Source organism: Nicotiana tabacum, chromosome 4 (assembly GCF_000715075.1).
Source record: "Nicotiana tabacum cultivar K326 chromosome 4, ASM71507v2, whole genome shotgun sequence".
In the NCBI taxonomy this organism is placed as follows: Eukaryota; Viridiplantae; Streptophyta; class Magnoliopsida; order Solanales; family Solanaceae; genus Nicotiana; species Nicotiana tabacum.
In genome coordinates, this window is record NC_134083.1 from 48,398,863 (window position 1) to 48,420,573 (window position 21,711).

A 21,711-nucleotide genomic window follows, 5' to 3' on the forward strand; every position below is an offset into this window, starting at 1 on the left:
AAAATGGTCACCAAAATTTGAAGGATATTTTTGTAATTCAACTTTTAACTTAAGACCTTCCCACTTTTAATATAATATAGATAATCAAAAGCTTAAACTTGTGAAAATAATTACAGTAAATAAAATTATAAAGTTTAAAAAATCTTTTGTTTACATTAAAATTTTCCAAATTGACCAATTCACTGGTTGACAAAGAACTAGAAGCCATATGTTAAGAGGTTGCACACTAACGCTACTATCTATCAGTAACAACCCAGGTTTAGCGATTACATAAATAGCAACTTAATTAATTTTACCCCATTAATTTTTGCATGACGACAGGAGACCATTATGAACTATTGTATTCCACTGACTAAAGACTAGCCTAACTAACCACATGTTTTAGCCTTTAATCTTGGCTATGAACATCAAAACTATAAAAAAATTTGAATGAAGAGGGCAAACCAAGATGTAAACTATGTTCAAGATCTTATTAGGATTCGAACTAGCTGTATTTTTGTTTGAATTTTGATCACCACTAAATTATACTCGCTCGCTCTGAATTAAACAATGTTTTCCCTAGGCACTTGACTCTTTTTGAAGCAAAATATAATGTCTGAGTTTATGGGGAGGTGAGGGGGACAAAATGATAGATGATCAACGCTTGCATTGGTATTCAAGTATGTCCTCCCACCTAAGGGTGTGGCGTGTTCAATGAAATGACTTAGAACTTGAGTCGCACGTTCAAATCCCTGTAGAGATCAAAATATTAGAAATTTCTTTTTATTTGTTCAAATTTTGATGTATGGAGTTACCTAATAACTGTTACTAGTGAGAAAAATTAGGTATCACGTGGAATTAATCGAGCTGTGCGAAAGCTGACCCGAACACCACGGTTATAAAAAACAATTATGTCCTTCCCACTACAAATTATTGAAAAATTGAGGGGGGCCCTAAAGCAAATAAATCTTTAAAGCCAAGCAACATACAACACTACAAATACAAAAAAGTTGCATTTTTGCCTCCCTAATTGGGGACTTTTGACTCTCAACTCCAATGGACCCATTATTAAAGGTTTCTCTCTTTAGGCCATTTTCATGAAAAGTGATGGTAGCGCCGTCAAGTGGAACCCCACCACCACCACCGCCACCCTATACCCACGCCTATAGCCTTTTTGTCCTTGAATTATGCAATAAAAAAATATATTATATATTTGGGTGGGGATTGATTAATTTTATCCATCATATTCTATAGTCATGACTTGGAGCCTAGCTATGTGACACTTTTGTGTCTATTTTCATTAGGCTTCACTCCTAAACCCTTCAGCTGGCCCACAATTAAATAAAACCAAGGAGTATAAAGTTAGCAGAGGTTTAATTCGCAATATTTTTATCAGCGACTCTTTCGTCATATATAGTGAAGTCTCCATACATTAGCTTGGTATCAATTTTTCACATTTACGGTTTAAATTAAATGTAGGAACAAATTCTATAATGAACTAGGTAGGAAGAATTTTTTCGGATTCTCAACTATATATAACTTTTTTTTTAATTTCTTAATTAATTAACTTAATCACGCTCATATATGTCTTTAGTGCTCAAACATATCAAACTTATGATAAATCTATAAAAATCTTTTATTTATGCCTTTTCCTACAATATCTGTTCCCAACTCTTAAAATATCATAAACAAATAATTATTATAACAACATAATTGTGTTTACACGAAAAATCGGATAAATTTAAATATATAAGTAGTTCTAAGGATGTGTTATATAATCTGACACAAATCGTACAGAGAAACAAAAATGCGTATATTCTAGACTATGGGAATGAGAGATATGAATGAGATAAAGTAAAACAGGCTCAAGAGGTTGATCTTTCAATATGAGAAGTAGACTTTTGTTACAATGAGTGAATGTCTTCGTGTTTACAACAATCCCCGCTCTTTATAGTAGAGGGATCCTATTTTATATATAATAAAAAATATATAGTGGAGAACCCATGATAAATTATTTTTTCCTTAATTCCTGCTAGAATTCTCCCCCTTAGTGTGGTTGCAACAACCCTTGTCTGTGAGCTCGATACTGACTCGAAATCGATATTGGATCGAGCCATCAGCCTTGACTCGAGCTTGATCCTGACTCGAAGTTTTGATATTCGGGATGGGCACTGGTCGGTCTATGCATCTTTGACAACTTTCGTGTCGCCTCATAGTTCGATTTGGTTATGGGCTCGATAATGATACCGAGCTGATCATTGATCGGTCTTAGAGCTCGAAGCATGACGTCCTTACTTCGGACCTCGACCTGACATTACACAGATACCCTATGATCGAAGAATTATCATCTCGACCAGTCCGTATGACTGACTAATAGGTTTCGACTGTATACATATAGTCCCCTCGTTTCTCGGGAAGGATATGACGAGAAACGATATGATTTTCCAACGGTATGATTAGATGTATACTGACGTCTGTATTTAGTCCGACCATGACGCACGTGGTAGCTGTCCCGTCGGTTCAGCTTACCGAGGCATTTAATGCATGTCAGTCGATGTCTGCCATTACCTGAGATTGAACTGCCTCTATTCAGCCCATAAATAGCTCGTTCCTAAATCAAACTTTATCTGTTACTCTAATCAAACCCCTAAATTTTCTTACTCTTTTCGTCTCTATTTCGCCGCCCGTAGAGCCATCTTCATTAGAGTTTGAAACCATCTTCCTTTTATCTTCCTTCGCTCCACTTTTATTTATACCAATGGCAAAAACTTCAAAAATCGTATCGCAGAAGGAGAAAACTTCCTCTTCCCGGCCGTCCGGCGATAAGGCGCCGGCGGAGCTGCTTCCCCACGAGTACGTTCATGGCCCGTGTATTCTAAAGGCCGATTTTAAGGTTAAAAAGCCTTCATCGGTTCCGGGCCGATGTGAGCATGTGTCGATGTACATATGCTCGATAACAGAGGGCCATATCGAGGCCGTGAGTAAGGACTGCAACTAGGGTCCCGAGGTTGTGCTGCAAATTCCTTCTCCCGAAGAGAGCATCATCACTCACGTGGAGGGTTTTTTAAGTATTTATACTTACTCCTTCACGTTGGTCCTGTCGACTTAGTGATTATTGATTTTTGCAAAAGACATCAGGTTACTCTCGGCCAAATTCACCCTTTTCTATGGCGCATAGTAATCATACTGCGATTCTTCTCTAACAAGCCGGGGGGCTGAATTTTACTCGAAATCATCTCATGCGATTGTATCGGCCTCAAATCTTTCGAGGACTAATCAGGCTCTACCACCGAGCAACGAAAGCTTTAATGTCGAGCATCGATGAAGACAAGGATCAGGGTTGAATGGGGCGCTTTATTCGGGTGAGGACCCGTGACCTTATCCCAGAAGAGAAGATGTCGTTCCCCGAGGAGTGGAATTTCAACCGTAAGTGATTTTTTTTTAAAAAAAAACTTTGTTTTTCGTATCTTTCTCCGATTCTGTCTGATATCCCCCTCCGATATGCACCTGTCCCTTGGATGCCTTAAGCGGTACCTAACCTCGAGGATTGGGTTCGGAAGTTAGCCTCGACTTCCTCTTATGCCAAATGCGCCTGGCGTGACTTGGCAAAAGGTAGATGGGAGGCCAACAATCACGGTAAGGGTCGTTTTTCATATTTTTTGAAACATTTTTATGCTCCATTCATTACTGACTTCCTTTCATGCAAGCGTGACCAAGGATGTCGTTTTGAGGCCTTCGAGTAGTAAGGAAGGAACCAAGTCCCCGGTTCCGAAATCGAGGAAAGATAAAAAGCGGAAAGCTGCCTCTAAGTTTGAGCACCCTAAGCCAAAAACTCAAAGGGTGAGGAAAAAGGTAATCGCTCTTGTGATGGACTCGGTCCAACGACTGAGAGATGAAGAAGAAAAAGAAGAAGATGTTTTGGCACTGGTGGTCCGATCTGCAAAAGCCATCGAGGTCGCCAGACCTTCTGAGCCGATGGCAACTACACCAGACGGGCCCGCTTCTGATACCCTGAGGATCGATCAGAGTGTCCAGAGCGATTCGCTCGGGACTATGACAGTGGGTCATTTGCCTTCTCTTCCGACCTTTTCTGAGGAGGCGTTAAGGGAAGCTCAAAAATTTAACACCCCTGATATGGGCGGAGGCTCTAGTGTAGGGGATCCTTTTCGGGATTAATTTACTGGAGTCGATGATGCCTCCGATATTAGTGACGCTTCTATTCTTCTAGAAGAGGCCCAACGTTTCATATCTGGAGTAATGATTTTACTGCGCTTGGTTTCTTTGTTCTTTTCTAAACCTGACTTGCGTTTTTTCCCTTTTGTGTAGGCCATTAGCAAGTTCGAGCCGATCTTAGTCAGTGTGAGGCCGAGCTTCAAAAGGTCTCGGAGGAGAGAGATGCTCTGAAGCTTCTTTGCGGCCAAATGGACGAGATTATAAAGGACCTCCAAGCAGATTTGGCCAAGGCTCATGAAGAAGAGGCCGAGATCGATAAACAGGTAAGCATCGTTCTGTTAGAGTATGGATTCGACCCAACTGTGGAAGTTAACACTTCGTTATCTCAGCTGCAACAAAAGGTTGAAAATATCGGGTTGCTTCGGGGAGAAGTCGATTAGATCAAGGTCGAGTATGATAGGTGGAAGGAGACTATAGACCACCTGGCTGCAGAAAAAGAAACTATCTTGGCCAAACTATTATCGGCCAATGTTCAACTTCGAGGCGTCAAACAAAAGAGTTCGGCCCAGGCAAATAGGATCGAGGAGCTTGAAACCGGGCTTGCTAAGGCCAAGGCGGAGATCGAGTCATCAAAAGTCATGGCGGACAAGTCTATTGCTATGTATCGGGCCGATGCCGAGGCTGCTCAAATGTAGCTAAGGGAGACTTCTGATCGAGAGCAACGGGTTACTGACTTGGCAAAGTGCCAATCCCGGAGGGAAACCCTCGAGGAAGTCCTCACTCGAGGTTTTGAACTTTCCGAGGAGATTGCCCGAGCTAAGGTGCTCGAAGCTAAAGCCAGGCAGCTTGTCTCCTTCGACGACGAAGATGATGATGAAGAAGGCAGTTGGGGTGGGTCCAATGAGTAGCCTGAAGGGGAAGCAGTTCCCGAAGGAGATATTGACACCGGACGTAGTTAGGACATACTTTCCCTTTTGCAAATTTTTGACCGGTCTCTTATACACAACCATCTTTGTTAATAATAGAGCTTCTTTTGAATGCCTTCTCAGTTTTATGTTTAAACATGCTTTTGCTTTTGTTAAGATTTTGTTATTGCAACCTAGTTTTATGGCGGTTCTTTGAGCTAAGTTATCTTGAACTTTGGAGTAATGGAACCCTTTCGGTCCGATTTAAGTGAGAACAAAGCCTCAAACTCTCGATGTATTGGTCCTTAAGCTTAATAATTGAGTGGGTTATTGTTTGAGCTTAAAGTGAGATAGCCCTTAGACTTAATAATTGAGTGAGTGATTGCTCGATCTAGAACTCGAACTCGAACTCGGAGTATTATAGCCCGTAGGCTTTTTATGGTCGAGTGAGCGATTGCTCGAACTCGAAGTAAGATGGCCCTTAGGTTTGATAGTCGAGTGAGTGATTATTCGAACTCGAAGTAATGTAGCCCGTAGTCTTTATGGTCGAGTGAGTGGTTTGCTCGAACTCGATGTGGGATAGCCCTTAGGCTTGATAGTCGAGTGAGTGATTGTTCGAACTCGAGCTCGAAGTATTGTAGCCCGTAGGCTTTTATGGTCGAGTGAGTGATTTACTCGAACTCGATGTAGGATAGCCCTTAGGCTTGATAGTCGAGTGAGTGATTGTTCGAACTCGAACTCAAAGTATTATAGCCCGTAGGCTTTATGGTCGAGTGAGTGGTTTACTCGAACTCGATGTAGGATAGCCCTTAGGATTGATAGTCAAGTGAGTTATTGTTCGAACTCGAAGTATTGTAGCTCGTAGGCTTTATGATCGCTTGTTTCAAAAATTCTTTCGATAGTGGTCGACCCTTGAGCCTGTTTGAATCATGAAGTAGAAAGATCTTTTTGAAGTATGAGACATCTGAAAAGAAGAAGTTTTCCTTTATAAGTCATTATACATGCGTTTGTATCTTGCGCCAGGGCTTGAGCAAAACTACGTGGGCTTGTTCGTTTTGACCATTTGGCCCTTACACTTTCTCTATCGAGACCCTGTTTGACATGAATTTGATATGAAGAAACATTTTTGTACCAAACTTGGTTTATTCTAGATAGTAGGGCCCCCCCAGTATTCGAGGTTGATTATGAAGAAGCCTTGGATACTGTTGAATTGCCCTCAGGTAGCACATGGTTATTGCCTGGTTAAAAACCTCACCGGGAAAACCCATTTGGGATAAAAGCCGATCTAAGGGGAAAAAGAGTGCAATGCGTACTTTAAAACCTGAGGTCTTGATGTCTTTGATCGAACTCCTGCAATGGGTTAGCTTCGAATATGTATATATGGGCGAAATGAAAGAGAGAATCATACCTTAACAATAATATCGTTTCAGGAGTGATATGTTCCAGCTGTTCGATAATGGTTTTCCATCCATCGTTCCGAGTTTATAAGATCCCTTTCCGACTATATCGAGGACCTGATAGGGTCCTTCCCAATTTGGGTCGAGCTTCCCTTTATTAGGATCTCGAGTATTGATGGTGACCTTCCTTAGGAATAAGTTCTGAAGTGGCGGAGGTTGGTTCTTCTATTGTAGTACCTTTCGATTCATTATTTTTGTGCAGCCATTCGAACGAGTGTTGCTTCTCGTTTTTCATCTAATAATTCGAGGCTAGTGTTCATTGCCTCATGGTTTGATTCCACCGATGTATGTCGAAACCTTGCGCTGGGTTCTCCGACTGGAATTAAGGCTTTGGAGCAATACACTAAGGAAAACGGAGTTGCTCATGTACTGGACTTCAGTGTTGTTCGATATGCCCATAGGACTTCGGGCAGAATTTTTCTCCATTTCCCTTTGGTTTCGTTCAACCGTTTCTTCAAGTTTTGGATGATAGTCTTGTTTGTTGATTCGGCTTGTCCGTTCCCACTGGGATGATACGGTATCGATAATATCCTTTTTATTTTATGATCTTTGAGAAATTTTGTTACTTTACTGCCGATAAATTGCTTACCATTATCATATGTTATTTCTGCGGGTATCCCGAATCGACACACGATGTGATCCAGATGAAATCTATAACCTATTTTTCTCTTACTTTCTCGAACGCCTGTGCTTCAACCCATTTAGAGAAATAGTCAGTCATAAATAAAATGAATTTAGCTTTACCTAGGGCCGATGGTAGGGGGCCAACGATATCCATCCCCTATTTCATGAATGGCCGTGGGGATAGGACTGAATGAAGTTGTTCCCCGGGTTGATGAATCATCGGTGCAAATCTTTGATATTTATCACATCTTCGAACAAACTCCTTAGTGTCCCTTTCCATGCTATCCCAGTAATATCCTGCTCTGATGATTTTGTGAATCAGTGATTCGGCGTCGGAGTGGTTCCCACAAGTGCCTTCATGGACCTCCCATAAAACATAATCGATGTCTCCCGGTCCCAAGCATACTGCCAATGGTCCATCGAATGTCCTTCTGTACAATGTTCCATCTTCAACCGACGTGAATCGGGCATCTTTGGTTCGTAGGGCCCTTGACTCTTTAGGGTTCGATGGGAGTTTTCCATTTTCCAAATATTCAATATACTTATTTCTTCAATCCCAGGTTAAGCTTGTGGAGTTTATCTCGGCGTGCCCCTCCTCGATTATGGACCTCGAGAGTTGAACGACAGTCCCCGAGAATTCTATCTTTGATCACTCTTTCGATTGTTCCGGGCGGCAATGTGTGTCGAGCCGTTATTCATTCGATCTGTGACGCATGGTTGATATCGGTCTCTGTTCGACCTCGGTTCTCTATCGATGTGATATAACTTGACACAAATCATACAGAGAAACAGAAATGCATATATTCTAGACTATGGGAATGAGAGATAAAATAGCGAGCGAGAAGAATGAATGAGATAAAGTAAAACAGGCTCAAGAGGTTGATCTTTCAATATGAGAAGTAGACTTTTGTTACAATGAGTGAATGTCCTCATGCTTACAATAATCCCCGCTCTTTATAGTAGATGGATCCTACTTTATATACAATAAAAAATATATAGTGGAGAACCCATGATGAATTGTCTTTTCCCTAATTCCTACCAGGATTTTCTCCCTTAGTGCGGTTGCAACGGCCCTTGTCCGTGAGCTCGATATTGGATCGAGCCATCGGCCTTGACTCGAGCTTGATCCTGTCTCGGAGTCTTGATATTCGGGGTGGGCGTTGGTCGGTCTATGCATCTTTGACAACTTTCGCGCCGCCTCGTAGTTCGATTTGGTTATGGGCTCGATAATGATACCGAGCTGATCATTGATCGGTCTTAGAGCTCGAAGCATGACGTCCTTACTTCGGACCTCGACCTGACATTACGCAGATACCCTTTGATCGAAGCATTATCATCTCGACCAGTCCGTATGACTGACTAATAGGTTTCGACCGTATACAAGTTGCAAATAAAACAAGTATATATTACTCTACTAAAATATTGTTGTAGATATGCGTATGGTGAGTTTGCTTTTATTCACTTTGACATAGTAAATTCAACGAATTCATGCACTATTCTCTCGTTCCTCTTAACTTTTTTAGGTTCACGTCCCAAACCACAAACACTGTAGACATAACAATGACCACACCAAATTAAAATGGTCACTTGTGTCTTCAAAGAGGAACGTCCAAAGAGAACCAATATCAATGCTTCCAAAATAGAAGTTATGTGTGGGGTTTATGTTCAACGAGTAAGTGAATAGAACCATTCTATTCACTTTAAAATGTTCATGCACCAAATCTTCAATGCCTAAGGCCGAGTCCTTCCTAGAAACAAGGGAACGAAGGATATCTATATATTTTTATATTTGATAGAGCACGGAGTTTTAAAAAATAACAAAATCCTTTTGAAATATATGATCCAAAGTAATCCATAAATATTTGTGTGGTTGTAAATCATTTCATTAAGGATATAGTAAAAAATTTAAATAATTGATTATATGATCGCGCTAAAAGGATTATTTTTTCTCTTTTCTATCATTTTCATGTTTGATTGCATATGTGATCGTCTTATCAATTGTATAAATATGATTTTTATGACTAATTATCAATCATTTGAATTTTTTGATTTATTTTAATTAGATAAAAGGCTAAGAACACAAAAAACCTTTTGGCTTCTCTTTAATGCAAGTAAGCAACCCTTAATCGTGTATATTAATCAACTCCATTTATAAGGCTCACACTTACAACACATAATTTCAGTAATAGCCATATATACTTCCTTATTGATATCTTTTTAGTATAATTTGTTCACGACCCACATTAATACTTTTAAGTATGTAACAATTATTAGTAGATGAGCAAAAGACCAAATAGAATACTGTAATAAGTAACGCATCTGAATTTATGTTGTACAAATTAAATAGGTGAAGGTATCTCAACTATTTACACCTTGAAACAAAATTACCGAACCTTTTCTATTTTCAAGAGCAACTAAATGATCAATCCCATGCAATCGTTTGTACTATGACAAAGACTAAGAGTAAAATCACATTATATTAATGGAGAAATATAGTGGAATTGTACTTTTAGTTATTTCATTTTTCATTTTTTGGGTTTTGATTATCGAATTAATAGCTTATTATGGTTGTGAATTTTGTAAATTGTGATAAGACCAAAATCAAGTTGATCGAGTGGTCAGGGAGGGTTGCATTTGTGTTCCTCAACACCAGACAAATTAGTCATTTGATTATGTGGCTACCTTTACCTTTAATTATTCTTTTCAACTAATTAATGGAAAGATGTAAGAGCGGCAAGTTATGTGGCCCTTAGCTTGATTTGCATTTCATATACAATAAGAAAATGAGGGGCAAATATCTCTCTTCATATACAATATATATATCCATGTAATTTCTTTGCATTTTCTTTTCGAATCTTCTCAATAATTGCACGACTTTATATCCGCTCTTAATAATTTGAAAGTTTCAACTTTCAAATATTTAGGTTTCTTTTTCTCTATTCTGAATGGTTCCTTTTATGAGGGCCTTTTTTCGACTCTCCTAAAAAAACTCGAACACTTTACTAGTCAAAGAGTTTCAGTTTCACCATTGTTCTTAGGTTTTTTTTTTTTTTGATTGTTACACAAATAGCCGACTAGATCAATGTTTACTTTTTCTAACCGGTATACGTAGATTATATATGGATTATACACAGTTATACATATATTATACATAAGTTATATATATTATACATATATTAACTATTTTTAATTTAAGAGATTATGTGGACGGCTATTTGGGTTAATTCTTCTTCTTCTTTTTCTTTTCCCTTAAGGTATTTATTTCATTTTCAATACTTTGGACTAAAGACTTTGTTTACTCGATTTATGAGTGATTAAAAGAAGTGGAGTATCGAGTAAAAAAAGTAATTGAATTAAACCTGTATGTTGATAATATAAGAAAAGACCTCAGACATTGAAAATCTATAAGCTAGTGAAAGTTCCTTTTTAAAAAATTGTTTAAAAAGCTTTGCAATTGGAAGTACTATAATATAACAAGGAAAATATCAGGGCTCATTTAACGTAGGGATTGGTTCAAGCGTCAGCACTCTCAAATTACAAAATTTTGACTGAAGATACAAGTGGATGAATAGTTAAATTCGTTAGGTCTTGACTTGGAAACTAACTCACTGATTAATCGTTTACTTATTCCACAAGATATTACGTTTAACTACGTAGAGCAACTTCATTTTCATGACTTAAGCATGACCTTTTTGGTTTAAATTATAACCGGATTCCAAAAAGTTTATCAAAACAAGCCAAAGGGCAAAGGGTTACCTTCAAAATGGTTACTTTAACAAATTAATTAACAATTGCACTTTAGTGGGGAAATGACAGGTGGTGGTACAGATTATAGTCATATTGCCAATTTTTAATTTACTTTTTAATAGTTTAACTTAATGTTTACCTAATAAAGCGACTTATTTACGGGAGCTTTTTCCTTGGAAAGTCTTTATTATTTTTAAGTTGGTTTATATCCCTTAAAATTAGTAAACAAGTACCATGTAATTTCTCAGGTAACTCTATATGTGACATCTGGATTAACTTCTCAACTAGCTAATCTATATTTCTTCCCTTTTGCTGCCATTTTTGTTTATTGTGTATGCATGTATAACTGTTGCTTTTATTCTTTTAGTAGGAGAGACTTATCTAAAGGGAGAGGTTGAAATTTGAATCAATTAATTAATTATACAATTATTAACATTAGAATGAGTTTCCTTTTTTCCCTTGCTCTATTTTGTAATATTCTTTAATACAAGACTAATTTGTTAAAAACAATTCTTCTTTACATTAATTAGATTCAGTTTTCGAACTTAGGGTATGGTTAGGAAGATGATTCTTTTGACGAGTGTTGGTACAATTTCATAGTGACGTATATATGTCGACACGAAAGATATAAATATGATTAATAGTGGTTTTAAGGTTTATAATTGGAGGAGGAAAGTAAATCCCATAGATAATTTATTATAGTTACAAGGAAAGTGCAAATTATCCTGATAATTTATTCAGCTAAGGTTACTTGAAAGTTGAAACACCACCACATCAGCAAACAAGAATATAATAGATATGTTGACTGACTTTGATGAATCATGTTTACTTTAGTCATCTCTAAGTTGTAAGACCAAATAAATAGACTAGCAATTAACTTTTAGGTTAACTTGCTTGATTCAAATTATAATAAGCAAAGATATCGATGCCGAGTAAATTAATTCAAATTTTCTATAAAGTTGCATTTCTATATAATTCTTGTCCATTAATAAATATCTTATCTTAAGCACCATGATCTATTTGGATTCGCTTTGTCATACAAAATTCAAGAAATGATGAAGAAAGTTACAAATGTATAATCAAAGGTTGGAGAAGTTGAGAAAAATGTTTTAGAAATATATGTTTACTTCTATTAAATTAAAAGCAAGTATCTCATCCTTATCTTACTGTTATAAATTTAAATTATACAGGTTACGTGGTTATTTAAAGTCTATTGGTAAACTTGGAAATTTTATCAATCTCTTTCGTTTTAATTTACTTATGCAGACCTCATTTCATCCCTCAGCCCCAACTACCCATTCCTCTCTCCACTCTCCCACAAGTAAAAAAGAACAGTGTGATTTAACATGTTATAAAGATTACATGCATTCTTTTATCTGTTATAATCTTTTAGGTCACTCGGGATGTGTTTGGTACGAGGGAAAATAATTTTTCGGAAAATGTTTTTCTAGTTTTCACTGTTTGGTTGCACAAAATAGTTTGGAAAATATTTTTCTAGATATCACATTTTTCTGAAATTGGAGAAAAATGACTTCCCTAGAAAAAGTTAGGAAAGCATTTTCCGAAAAATTACTCCACCTATCCTCACATCTAACCCCACCCACCACCCACCCGCAAATTTTTTTTATTTTATATTTTCAGTTCTGATTGGTTCGAAATTTTACGAGTTCCAAAGTTATGAGTTCGGGGGTTTATGTGTTTGGAAGTTTGCGGGTTTAGAAATTATATAGTTTACGGGTTCGAAAGTTTAGCGGTTCAGAAGATGTTGGTTTGAAAGTTTATGACTTCATGTTTATTGTATCTAAATTATAATTTATGAATACTCTTGAGAAGTTATTTTTCTTAATTTGCGTACCAAATACCGGAAATAAATAAGATTACTACTTGTTTTTCAAGAAAATATTTTTTTTGGAAAATATTTTCCGTTATACCAAACACACCCTAGATATTATATTTTTTTCCACCGAATATATACTAGTTAAACTCATAAAAAAGAAAAACTTGGCATAGGAAGAGGAATGGCTGAGATCAAGCTTGGCCGTAGATTTTATTTTTTTTTTTAATTTTTTTTTAAATACTATTTGTACATGAAATATGATAAAAAAAATTTCTTCCCAGAAACTTATTTACGGAAGTTTTTGGGTGAAATTTCTTCTTTCACTCACAAAACTTCATATTTTTTTCAAATAAAATGTACGTCCAAACACAACTTTAACTTCCAAAAAATATTTTTCAGGACATATTCAAAAACTCTTTTTTATAATTCTAACCAAATCTATGTTCGAACACTAATTAAGAAAAAGTTAAATAAGTGGGAAATTTATTGTCACCATTATTGTCTGCTTATAAAAAAGGCTTCTATAAGCCTTTACTTGATGTTGTGTGGGTCTATGGTGTTGTATTGTACTCAATATATCTAGTGGCTATACACTGTAAAGATTTAGCTCTCCAGCAAAAAGAAAATCCCAAGTCCTATAAATAGCCTATTCCCCCTCTTTGTCTTTGCAGTTTGCAATTCTTGAAAACAAATAAGATCTCACCCTCAATTAGCCTTAACAAACAAATTAAATCACCTTTTGTTTTTCACTTATAGACAATCTCTGTCCATGGCAACGTTGATAGCATATAGATTATCAGAGAAGAAAAGCATAGTACAATCTGCGATATTAACCATAGAGCTTCTTCTCTTATCAACAGGACTGATCTCTACTTTCTTTATGCTGAAAAAAGCTATAAATCCGCGCTACTTATTTGACATGTTTCTCTTTAACCTGAAGGAAGTTTTTACTTGTTTGAAGAGCTTTTTGTCATCTCCTCTTTATATCTGCCTCTTTATCAATTCAGTTGTCATTCTTATCTTGACTTTCTCCAAATTTCACCGCTCTACAACAGACTTTGTTAATATTTTTCTAGATGAAAAAGATGCCCAAGATCTGCAGGTTCAGGATCATGAGTCAGAGTCACCACAACCACAACATCATGAAAAAGAAGACAAGCCGAAAAGAACTAATTCTGCTATTGCGATGGACACTGTTATGTCTTTTTTCAGCCGTTATAATAATTCACATCCTGTCTTAGAAGATATTCAAGATGAGATGCCTTGCAGTGTGAAAGACATTGAAATTGATTGCGTACAAAAAATGTCCTTTCCAGACATTTCTCATTTGACTGAAGCCCGTGAAATCATTAGTCCACGCTTAACAAATCCAGTACCTCAGACAACTACAAGAACCAACTATACAACCTACACAAATGTCCAAGAAAAGGTCAATCAAGAAAATATTGAAGAATTAGAGGATGACTCATTGGAGGCGACATGGAACGCGATAACCGGAGGAGGAAACAAGAAAAAGAAGAATCATATACTGAAGAAGAGTGAAACATGGTCAGTGGAGCCAGAGCCAGTTGTTGTATCAGCACAGAGCATTGGATCCAAAGACTTGTTGCCATCAGTGGCTTCAACATGGAAAGACTTGAGAAAATCATTGACTTTTAACGATGCTTTATCGATGTTTAGACGAGGGGGTTTGAGAGGGGACTTTAATTCAGTAAGTGCAGAGGAATCCAACAAAAGATTTGATGATTTCATTAAGAAAATCAACCGTGAGAGAATGTTGCAGAGGCAAGAATCAGATCAGCGTGCCGCCTTTAATAATATGCTAACCCAGGCTCGTTAATTAAATGGGATTGCTTATTTACTAGCTTAGCTTGATAGAAATAGTATATAGTATATGACTACTCTTTGTTCATTAATGTTGTGCAGAGCAAAGCCATCCCACCAAGAGTTTTTTCCTTTTTAACTAGTAACTAGTAACTGTACTACTACTCCTACTACAGTCTACAGTTGGATCACATTATTTTCATTTTGGTTGGCATATAACGATGTTCAAACTTAAAGTCAGAAACATATAAATTCCTCTAACCTTAAATGTTGCAATAATTAGAACACAATCCTTAGTATTGATTAGAACAATTCTCCACAAATAGCTTCATTAAAGATCGAACAGTAGCCCAAAGGGTTGGTTGAGTTGGTTAGGTGAGTGGTTTCCCACTTGGGAGACCTAAGATCGATTTCCCTCACTAGAAGTCTCCTCAGGCAGAGCTCGTTGCACCGGTCATTCCTAGTGCGATTTACATCTTCTGTGTGGTTCGCGGGCTATTACACATGAGCAGGTTACCCCAGCCAAAGGATAGAGGCAGCTGGTTTCCTCAGGAATTTTCCACAAAAAAAAAAAAAACGGATAGTAAATTAGCTGAAAATGGGTATGGACTTACCCATGTTCATGTCTACATTCCTAATCTTTTTCTTCAGCATCCTAGGAGACCTAGATTAAGATTTAATTATATCACAATTATAGGAAAATTCCTCGTCATTTTAACTTAAAAAACTACGTTACCAAACAGCACTGCTTCGGTGTATATACTTGCATTTGCTCATTTTTTTAAAAAAATAAATTGATAACTTACACATGATTTTTCAGCATTATCAACACCTAGATCTGCATGTACCAGGATCCTGGAACTGGCTGACCACTTTTAAATTACATATATTAGATGATAAGTTGTGATTAAGATGTCGAAAATCCATTTGCTTCCTTATTTTTCTTGCTATTTCTTTCAGTCTATCATAGTTCTTATTCCTTACTAACCTTCTATTTTGAAATCTTGGGTATTGTTCTTAACAGGGTGAATACTGTTAGAAAAATGTGAATAGTATCTCCTGTTGGCCTAAGTAAAGGTTATTTTTGAAGATTGACAAAGGAAGCTCATGCATGAACCAGGTCTATCTCTTGTGTGCATAGACACAGGCAGAATTGAGTATGTGAGATGCACGTGAAGGAGATAAGTTTAACTTGGTATAATTGATATCTCCTAATCGAAAATGTTGCATAATTGAAAAGGAGAAGGACTCCTTACTCAAAGAGAACACTATCCAAGATAAGGGAGGAGTTAGAAGTTGAGATCAACTAGAACTCTTCTACCAAGGAAGAGTAGCATTAGAACTCAAGTTATTTCTTCATCTACTAACTCTATATATTGCAGAATGTTCTCACTCTACAGGCAACGCACAAAAGCAGAAGTTAAATGTGAATTGAGAGCAAAATAGCAAGGCATTTTGCAAGCAGTTTGTGTGTGATTCAAGAGTGCAAACCTGAAGCTACATGAACCAGATAGAAGAACCAGTTCTAAGTGTCTGTCTTTTATTCTAGTTCAATTATAGTAGGTATTTTCATAGTGTACCTTTCAGCTTTATCTAGAGGCAATTGTAATAGGTACTCAGAGTATTCGAGTTAGAGTTAACTTGAAGTTGTCGCAACAGTTAGAGGCTTTGTGCCACAACGAGATTAGAGTTAATCCTAGATTTACAAAAGTATTTTGTAAATGCAGTTTTTGGCTCAGTGATTTAGTGAAGAGTTTTGGAAAAATCCTACTGGGAAGTAGGTCGTGGTTTTTTTAATCTTTTGAGCCGGGTGTTTTCCACGTAAAAATTCGTGTATTCTTTAATTTCTGCATTTATTATTCCACAACAGTAGTATAAGGAACACATAGAAGAACCGGGTCATTCTATAATCTGCGCACGCGAAAAATTGGACACCACACAAATCACCCCCTCTTGTGTGGTATTGAAGTTAAAACATCAATTGGTATCAGAGCAAGTTATCCTTGAAGAGGCTAACACCTTAAGAGAAGATCAAGATGAGTGCACCACCTGAAAACTGGGAAGGGCAATCCACTGCTAGGCCACCACTCTTCAACGGCCAGTATTACTCTTGGTGGAAAAACAGGATGAGAGATCACATCATAGGAGAAGACTATGAGCTATGGGACATTGTCACTGATGGTCCACTGGCTACCATGAAGATAAATGCCGAAGGAGAAGAGGTGCCATAAACAAGAGCTGACTGCACTGCTGACGACTTGAGGAAATGGGAGAAGAATGCTAAAGACAAGAAATGGCTTCTTTGTGGACTCGGTCCAGATGAGTACAGTAGAATCCAAAGCTATACCGCTGCTAAGGAAATCTGGGACACTTTGCAAGTGGCCCATGAAGAAACACCTCAAGTGAAGAGGTCCAGAGGAACACTACTATATTCTCAATATGAGAATTTCACCATGAAGGAAGGGAAAACCATCTAAGAGATGTATACAAGGTTCACCAAACTGACAAATGAACTTAAGTCTCTTGAAAGGATTATTTCTGAAGAAGACAGAATTGAGAAGATTTTGACAAGGGTTCTGCCAGTTACATGGGAGAACAAAATCACTGCCATTCAGGAATCAAAGGCCATTGCCACTCTTAGGTTGGATGAGCTAATTGAAAATCTCACTGCTTATGAACTTAGAAGGAAAACCATGAACATGGATGTACCCAAGAAGGAAAGGAGTCTGGCACTCAGAATCACTGAAGGTTCTGATCTAGAGGAAGATGAAATAGCTATGATCACAAAGGACTTCAAGAAGTACCTAATGAGAGGAAAGGGTTCTTCAAGAAGTGGAGGCTATAGCAAACCAAGGGTTACTGAAAAACAAACCAATGAGGGCTGCTAGAAGTGTGGAAAAATTGATCACCACATCAAAAACTACCCTCAATAGGAAATTGAATGGAAGAAGGAAAGAGCTGAACGAAGAAACAGAAAGAAGGAACATGTTCATCCTAAGAAGAACAAAGGATCAACAAAAGCTATGGTTGCTGCTTGGGGAGATAGCTTAGATGAGGACTCAGATGATGAAGATGGAGATGAACACGCACTTATGGCAATTGGAGATTCTGATGAGGAATCTGAAGTAAGTATAATCCATCTAAAAGACAAGATTAAGTTTTTGTCTAAAGAAAGGCTATCTGAGTTACTTCTGGATTTCATTGATAAATATGAGGATATAAATAATGAAAAGGAACAACTGTCTAAGGAATGTATGATTTTAAAAGCAAAGTGTAAGAACCTGGAACTTAGAGTTAAAGAGACTGTAAGTGAAAATACTACTCTAAAGAACCAGGTTCATGCATTTGAATCAAATGTCCTAGAACTTAGATCTGAAAACCTAAAACTGAAATTAGGAACAAGTAAGAAGACAACTGATTGCATACAACTCACTCTAGAAGAAAATTTAGGTAAACTAAAAGATGAGTTGTATAAGAAGGATGAGCAGGTAAGAATTTTGACAGAGGATCTAGGCAAGGTCAAGCATGAACTAGATAGAACTTGTAGATGGAACAGGTCCTCCGATGAATTGTCATGGCTACAGGAACATCATAGTAGCAATAGAAGAGGAATTGGCTTTGGGAATCTGCCACCTAAATAGGATCCCAAAAGCAAGTATCTCACACCTCCTAAGAACAAAATTTGCACACACTGTGGTAAGAATGGTCACTATAAAAGTGAATGCACTGCAAAAGAAAAGGCTAGTCAAAAGAATAAAAAGTTTGTTCAAGGAAAAAATAGGCTGCCAGGTTAGGCTAAAAAGAATTTGATTCATCCTTTTGCCTATAGAAAGGGACCCAAACTAGTTTGAGTTCCTAAGACTAACCTCTGATTTCTTTTTGCAGGTCCAAGTGAAGGGGGCATCCAAATATGGTACATGGATAGTGGCTGCTCAAACCACATGACAGGAAGCAAGAACCAATTCCTTTCACTTGAGGACCTCAAAGGAGGTAATGTCTCCTTTGAAAATGGGAAGAAAGGTGAGATCTTTGGGGTTGGTAAGGTAGGTAAGACTGACTCTCACTTGATTGAGAATGTCTATTTGATAGACGACTTAAAATATAGTCTAATTAGTGTATCACAACTGTGTGATAGAGGTAACTTAGTAGAATTCACCTGTACTAAATACTTTGTGATTAATCTTACCACTGACAAGATTGTTTTGCAGGGAAAAAGAGTGAACAATATATATATTGCAGATCTGTCCACACTATCAGAAAATGAACTCACTTGCTTAAGTGTGTTGGACAATGATCCCCTCCTTTGGCACAAGAGACTTGGACATGCAAGTCTGAGTCAACTCAACAAATTAGTCTCCAAGGACTTGTTGATAGGACTGCCTAACATCAAGTTCAAGGAAGACAAAATTTGTGAGGCTTGTGCAAGGAAGAAGCAGGTAAGATCCTCCTTTAAATGCAAGAAAGTGGTAAGTACCACCAGAACGATGGAACTGGTCTATATGGATCTCTGTGGTCCAATGAGAACATTAAGCAGATGTGGTAAAAGATATGTGATAGTACTTGTTGATGATTACTCTAGGTTTATTTGGACATTATTTTTAACATCTAAAGATGAAGCATTTGACATATTCACTTCTTTTGTTAGAAAAACTCAAAAACAACTAGGTAATCAACTTGCATCAATTAGGTCTGATCATGGCACTGAATTTGAAAATGCTAAATTTGCTGAATTTTGTGATGAGCATGGCATAGATCATAATTTTTCTGCTCTTAGGACTCCATAATAAAATGGAGTAGTTGAAAGAAAGAATATGACACTTGAAGATATGGCTAGGACTATGCTTCTTTCTAGTAAACTTCCCCATAGCTTCTGGGCAGAAGCTGTAAATACTGCATGCTACATCATTAATAGGTGTATGACCAGACTTCTTGTTGAGAAGACTCCCTATGAGTTACTTAAAGGGAGAAAACCAAATATATCCCATCTTAGGTCATTCAGATGCAAGTGCTTTGTGCACAACAATGGTAAAGACTCCCTAGGTAAGTTTGATCCCAGAAGTGATGAGGGAGTATTCTTGGGATATTCTTCACATAGTAAAGCTTATAAGGTCTATAACAAAAGAACTATGTGTGTTGAAGAAAGTGTTCATGTGATTTTTGATGAAATTAACATTCTTTCTGAGAGACAGGAACATGATGATGAAGCAATTGGGCTGGTGAGAAACTTAAATGAAACCACAGCCCAGACTGAAGCTATACTGGAAGAAGGAACAAGTGATGGAACATGTCACTTCTACCGAGGGCAACCTGACAGGGGGAATAGAACAAAGAGGAAATGATCATCAAACCTCAATGGAACCTGTTCCACAGCAACAAAACACTGAAGGAACATCAAAGGGAAACCAGCTGGTTGTGAAATCCTACAAGTATCAAAGTTCTCATCCCATTGAGAACATAATTACTGATCCAACCTCTGGAATCAAAACCAGATCTTCATTAAAAAATCTTTGTGTTTTTGATGCTCTCTTATCTCTTATTAAACCTAAAAATATTGCTAAAGCTTTGCAGGATGCAGATTGGGTAAATGCAATGCAGGATGAACTCAACTAATTTGAAAGGAGTCAAGTTTGGCATCTGGTACCCAGACCCTTGGACAAATCAGTAATTGGCACAAAATGGGTCTTCAGAAACAAACTTGATGAAGATAGAACTGTTACAAGGAACAAGGCAAGATTGGGGGTTTAAGGATATAACCAGGAGGAGGGCATAGACTATGATGAAACCTTTGCTCCAGTTGCAAGGTTGAAAGCAATAAGATTCCTTATAGCCTTTGTTGCTTACATGGAATTCACCTTCCACCAGATGGATGTCAAGAGTGCCTTCCTCAATGGCTATCTAAAGTAAGAAGTGTTTGTCAAGCAATCTCCAGGGTTTGAAAACAAGAAGAGTCATGATCATGTGTACAAACTTGACAAAGCACTTTATGGGCTCAAGCAGGCTCCAAGAGCATGGTATGAAAGATTATCAAAATTTTTGCTTGAGCATGACTACAAGAGAGGTAAAATTGACAATACTTTATTCTTGAAAGAAAATAGGTAAAGATCTCTTGGTAGTTCAGATATATGTTGATGATATAATATTTGGAGCAACTACTGATAAGGTAAATAAAGAATTTGCTAAACTAATGGGGAGTGAATTTGAAATGAGCATGATGGGTGAGCTTAATTTCTTTTTAGGCTTACAAATTAAACAAAATTCAAATGGAACTATGATCCATCAGCATAAGTATGTAAAAGAGTTTCTTAAAAGGTTTAAAATGAAAGATTCCAAAGAAATTGACACTCCTATTGCAACAGCTACAAAGTTGGATATAGATGAACATGGTTCATCTATTGATCAGAAGTTGTATAGAGGAATGATTGGCTCATTGTTATATCTCACTACTAGTAGACCTGATATTATTTTCAGTGTAGACCTTTGTGCAAGATTTCAGGCAAATCCAAAGGAGTCTCACTTGACTGCTGTCAAGAGAATTTTGAGATATCTAAAAGGCACCACTGATCTTTGTCTTTGGTATCCAAAAGGTAATAATTTCAATCTTGTGGGATATATTGATGCTGATTATGCAGGTTTTCTTGTAGATAGAAAGAGCACCTCAGGTTATGATACACTTTCTTGGCTCATGTCTTGTGTCTTGGGCCACCAAAAAGCAAAATTCAGTAGACTTATCTACTGCTGAAGCTGAGTATGTTGTTGCTACTTCATGTTGTGCTCAATTATTGTGGATCAAACAACAATTAATGGACTTTAGAATTGATGTTGGTTGTATCCCCATTTTTTGTGATAATACTAGTGCTATTAGTATGACCAAGAACCCGGTTCATCACAAGAGAACTAAGCACATAGATGTTAGGCATCACTTTTTAAGGGATAACTATGAAAAAAGATTGATCACTGTGGAATTTTATGCTACTGACAAGCAAATAACTGACATATTCACAAAAGCCCTAATTAGAGATCATTTTGAAAGGAATAGGTTAGAATTAGGGATGATTAAGATCACCTAAAAGGACCGGTTCAGAATTCACAACGAAAATAAAATAAAATAAAAATTGTTTAGAAAATCTGAAAATGTGTGTATAATAAGATTAATTTTTGCTCAGAC

At 37.2% G+C, this 21,711-nt stretch overlaps 1 protein-coding gene across 1 annotated transcript; it reads left to right on the forward strand.

Moving 5' to 3' along the window:
* The first annotated feature begins 13,491 nt into the window (after positions 1-13,491).
* Positions 13,492-14,562, forward strand: LOC107760878 (uncharacterized). Its single transcript, XM_016578988.1, has one exon. It carries the CDS (start codon positions 13,492-13,494, stop codon positions 14,560-14,562), a length of 1,071 nt encoding a protein of 356 aa, XP_016434474.1.
* Positions 14,563-21,711: the final 7,149 nt, after the last annotated feature.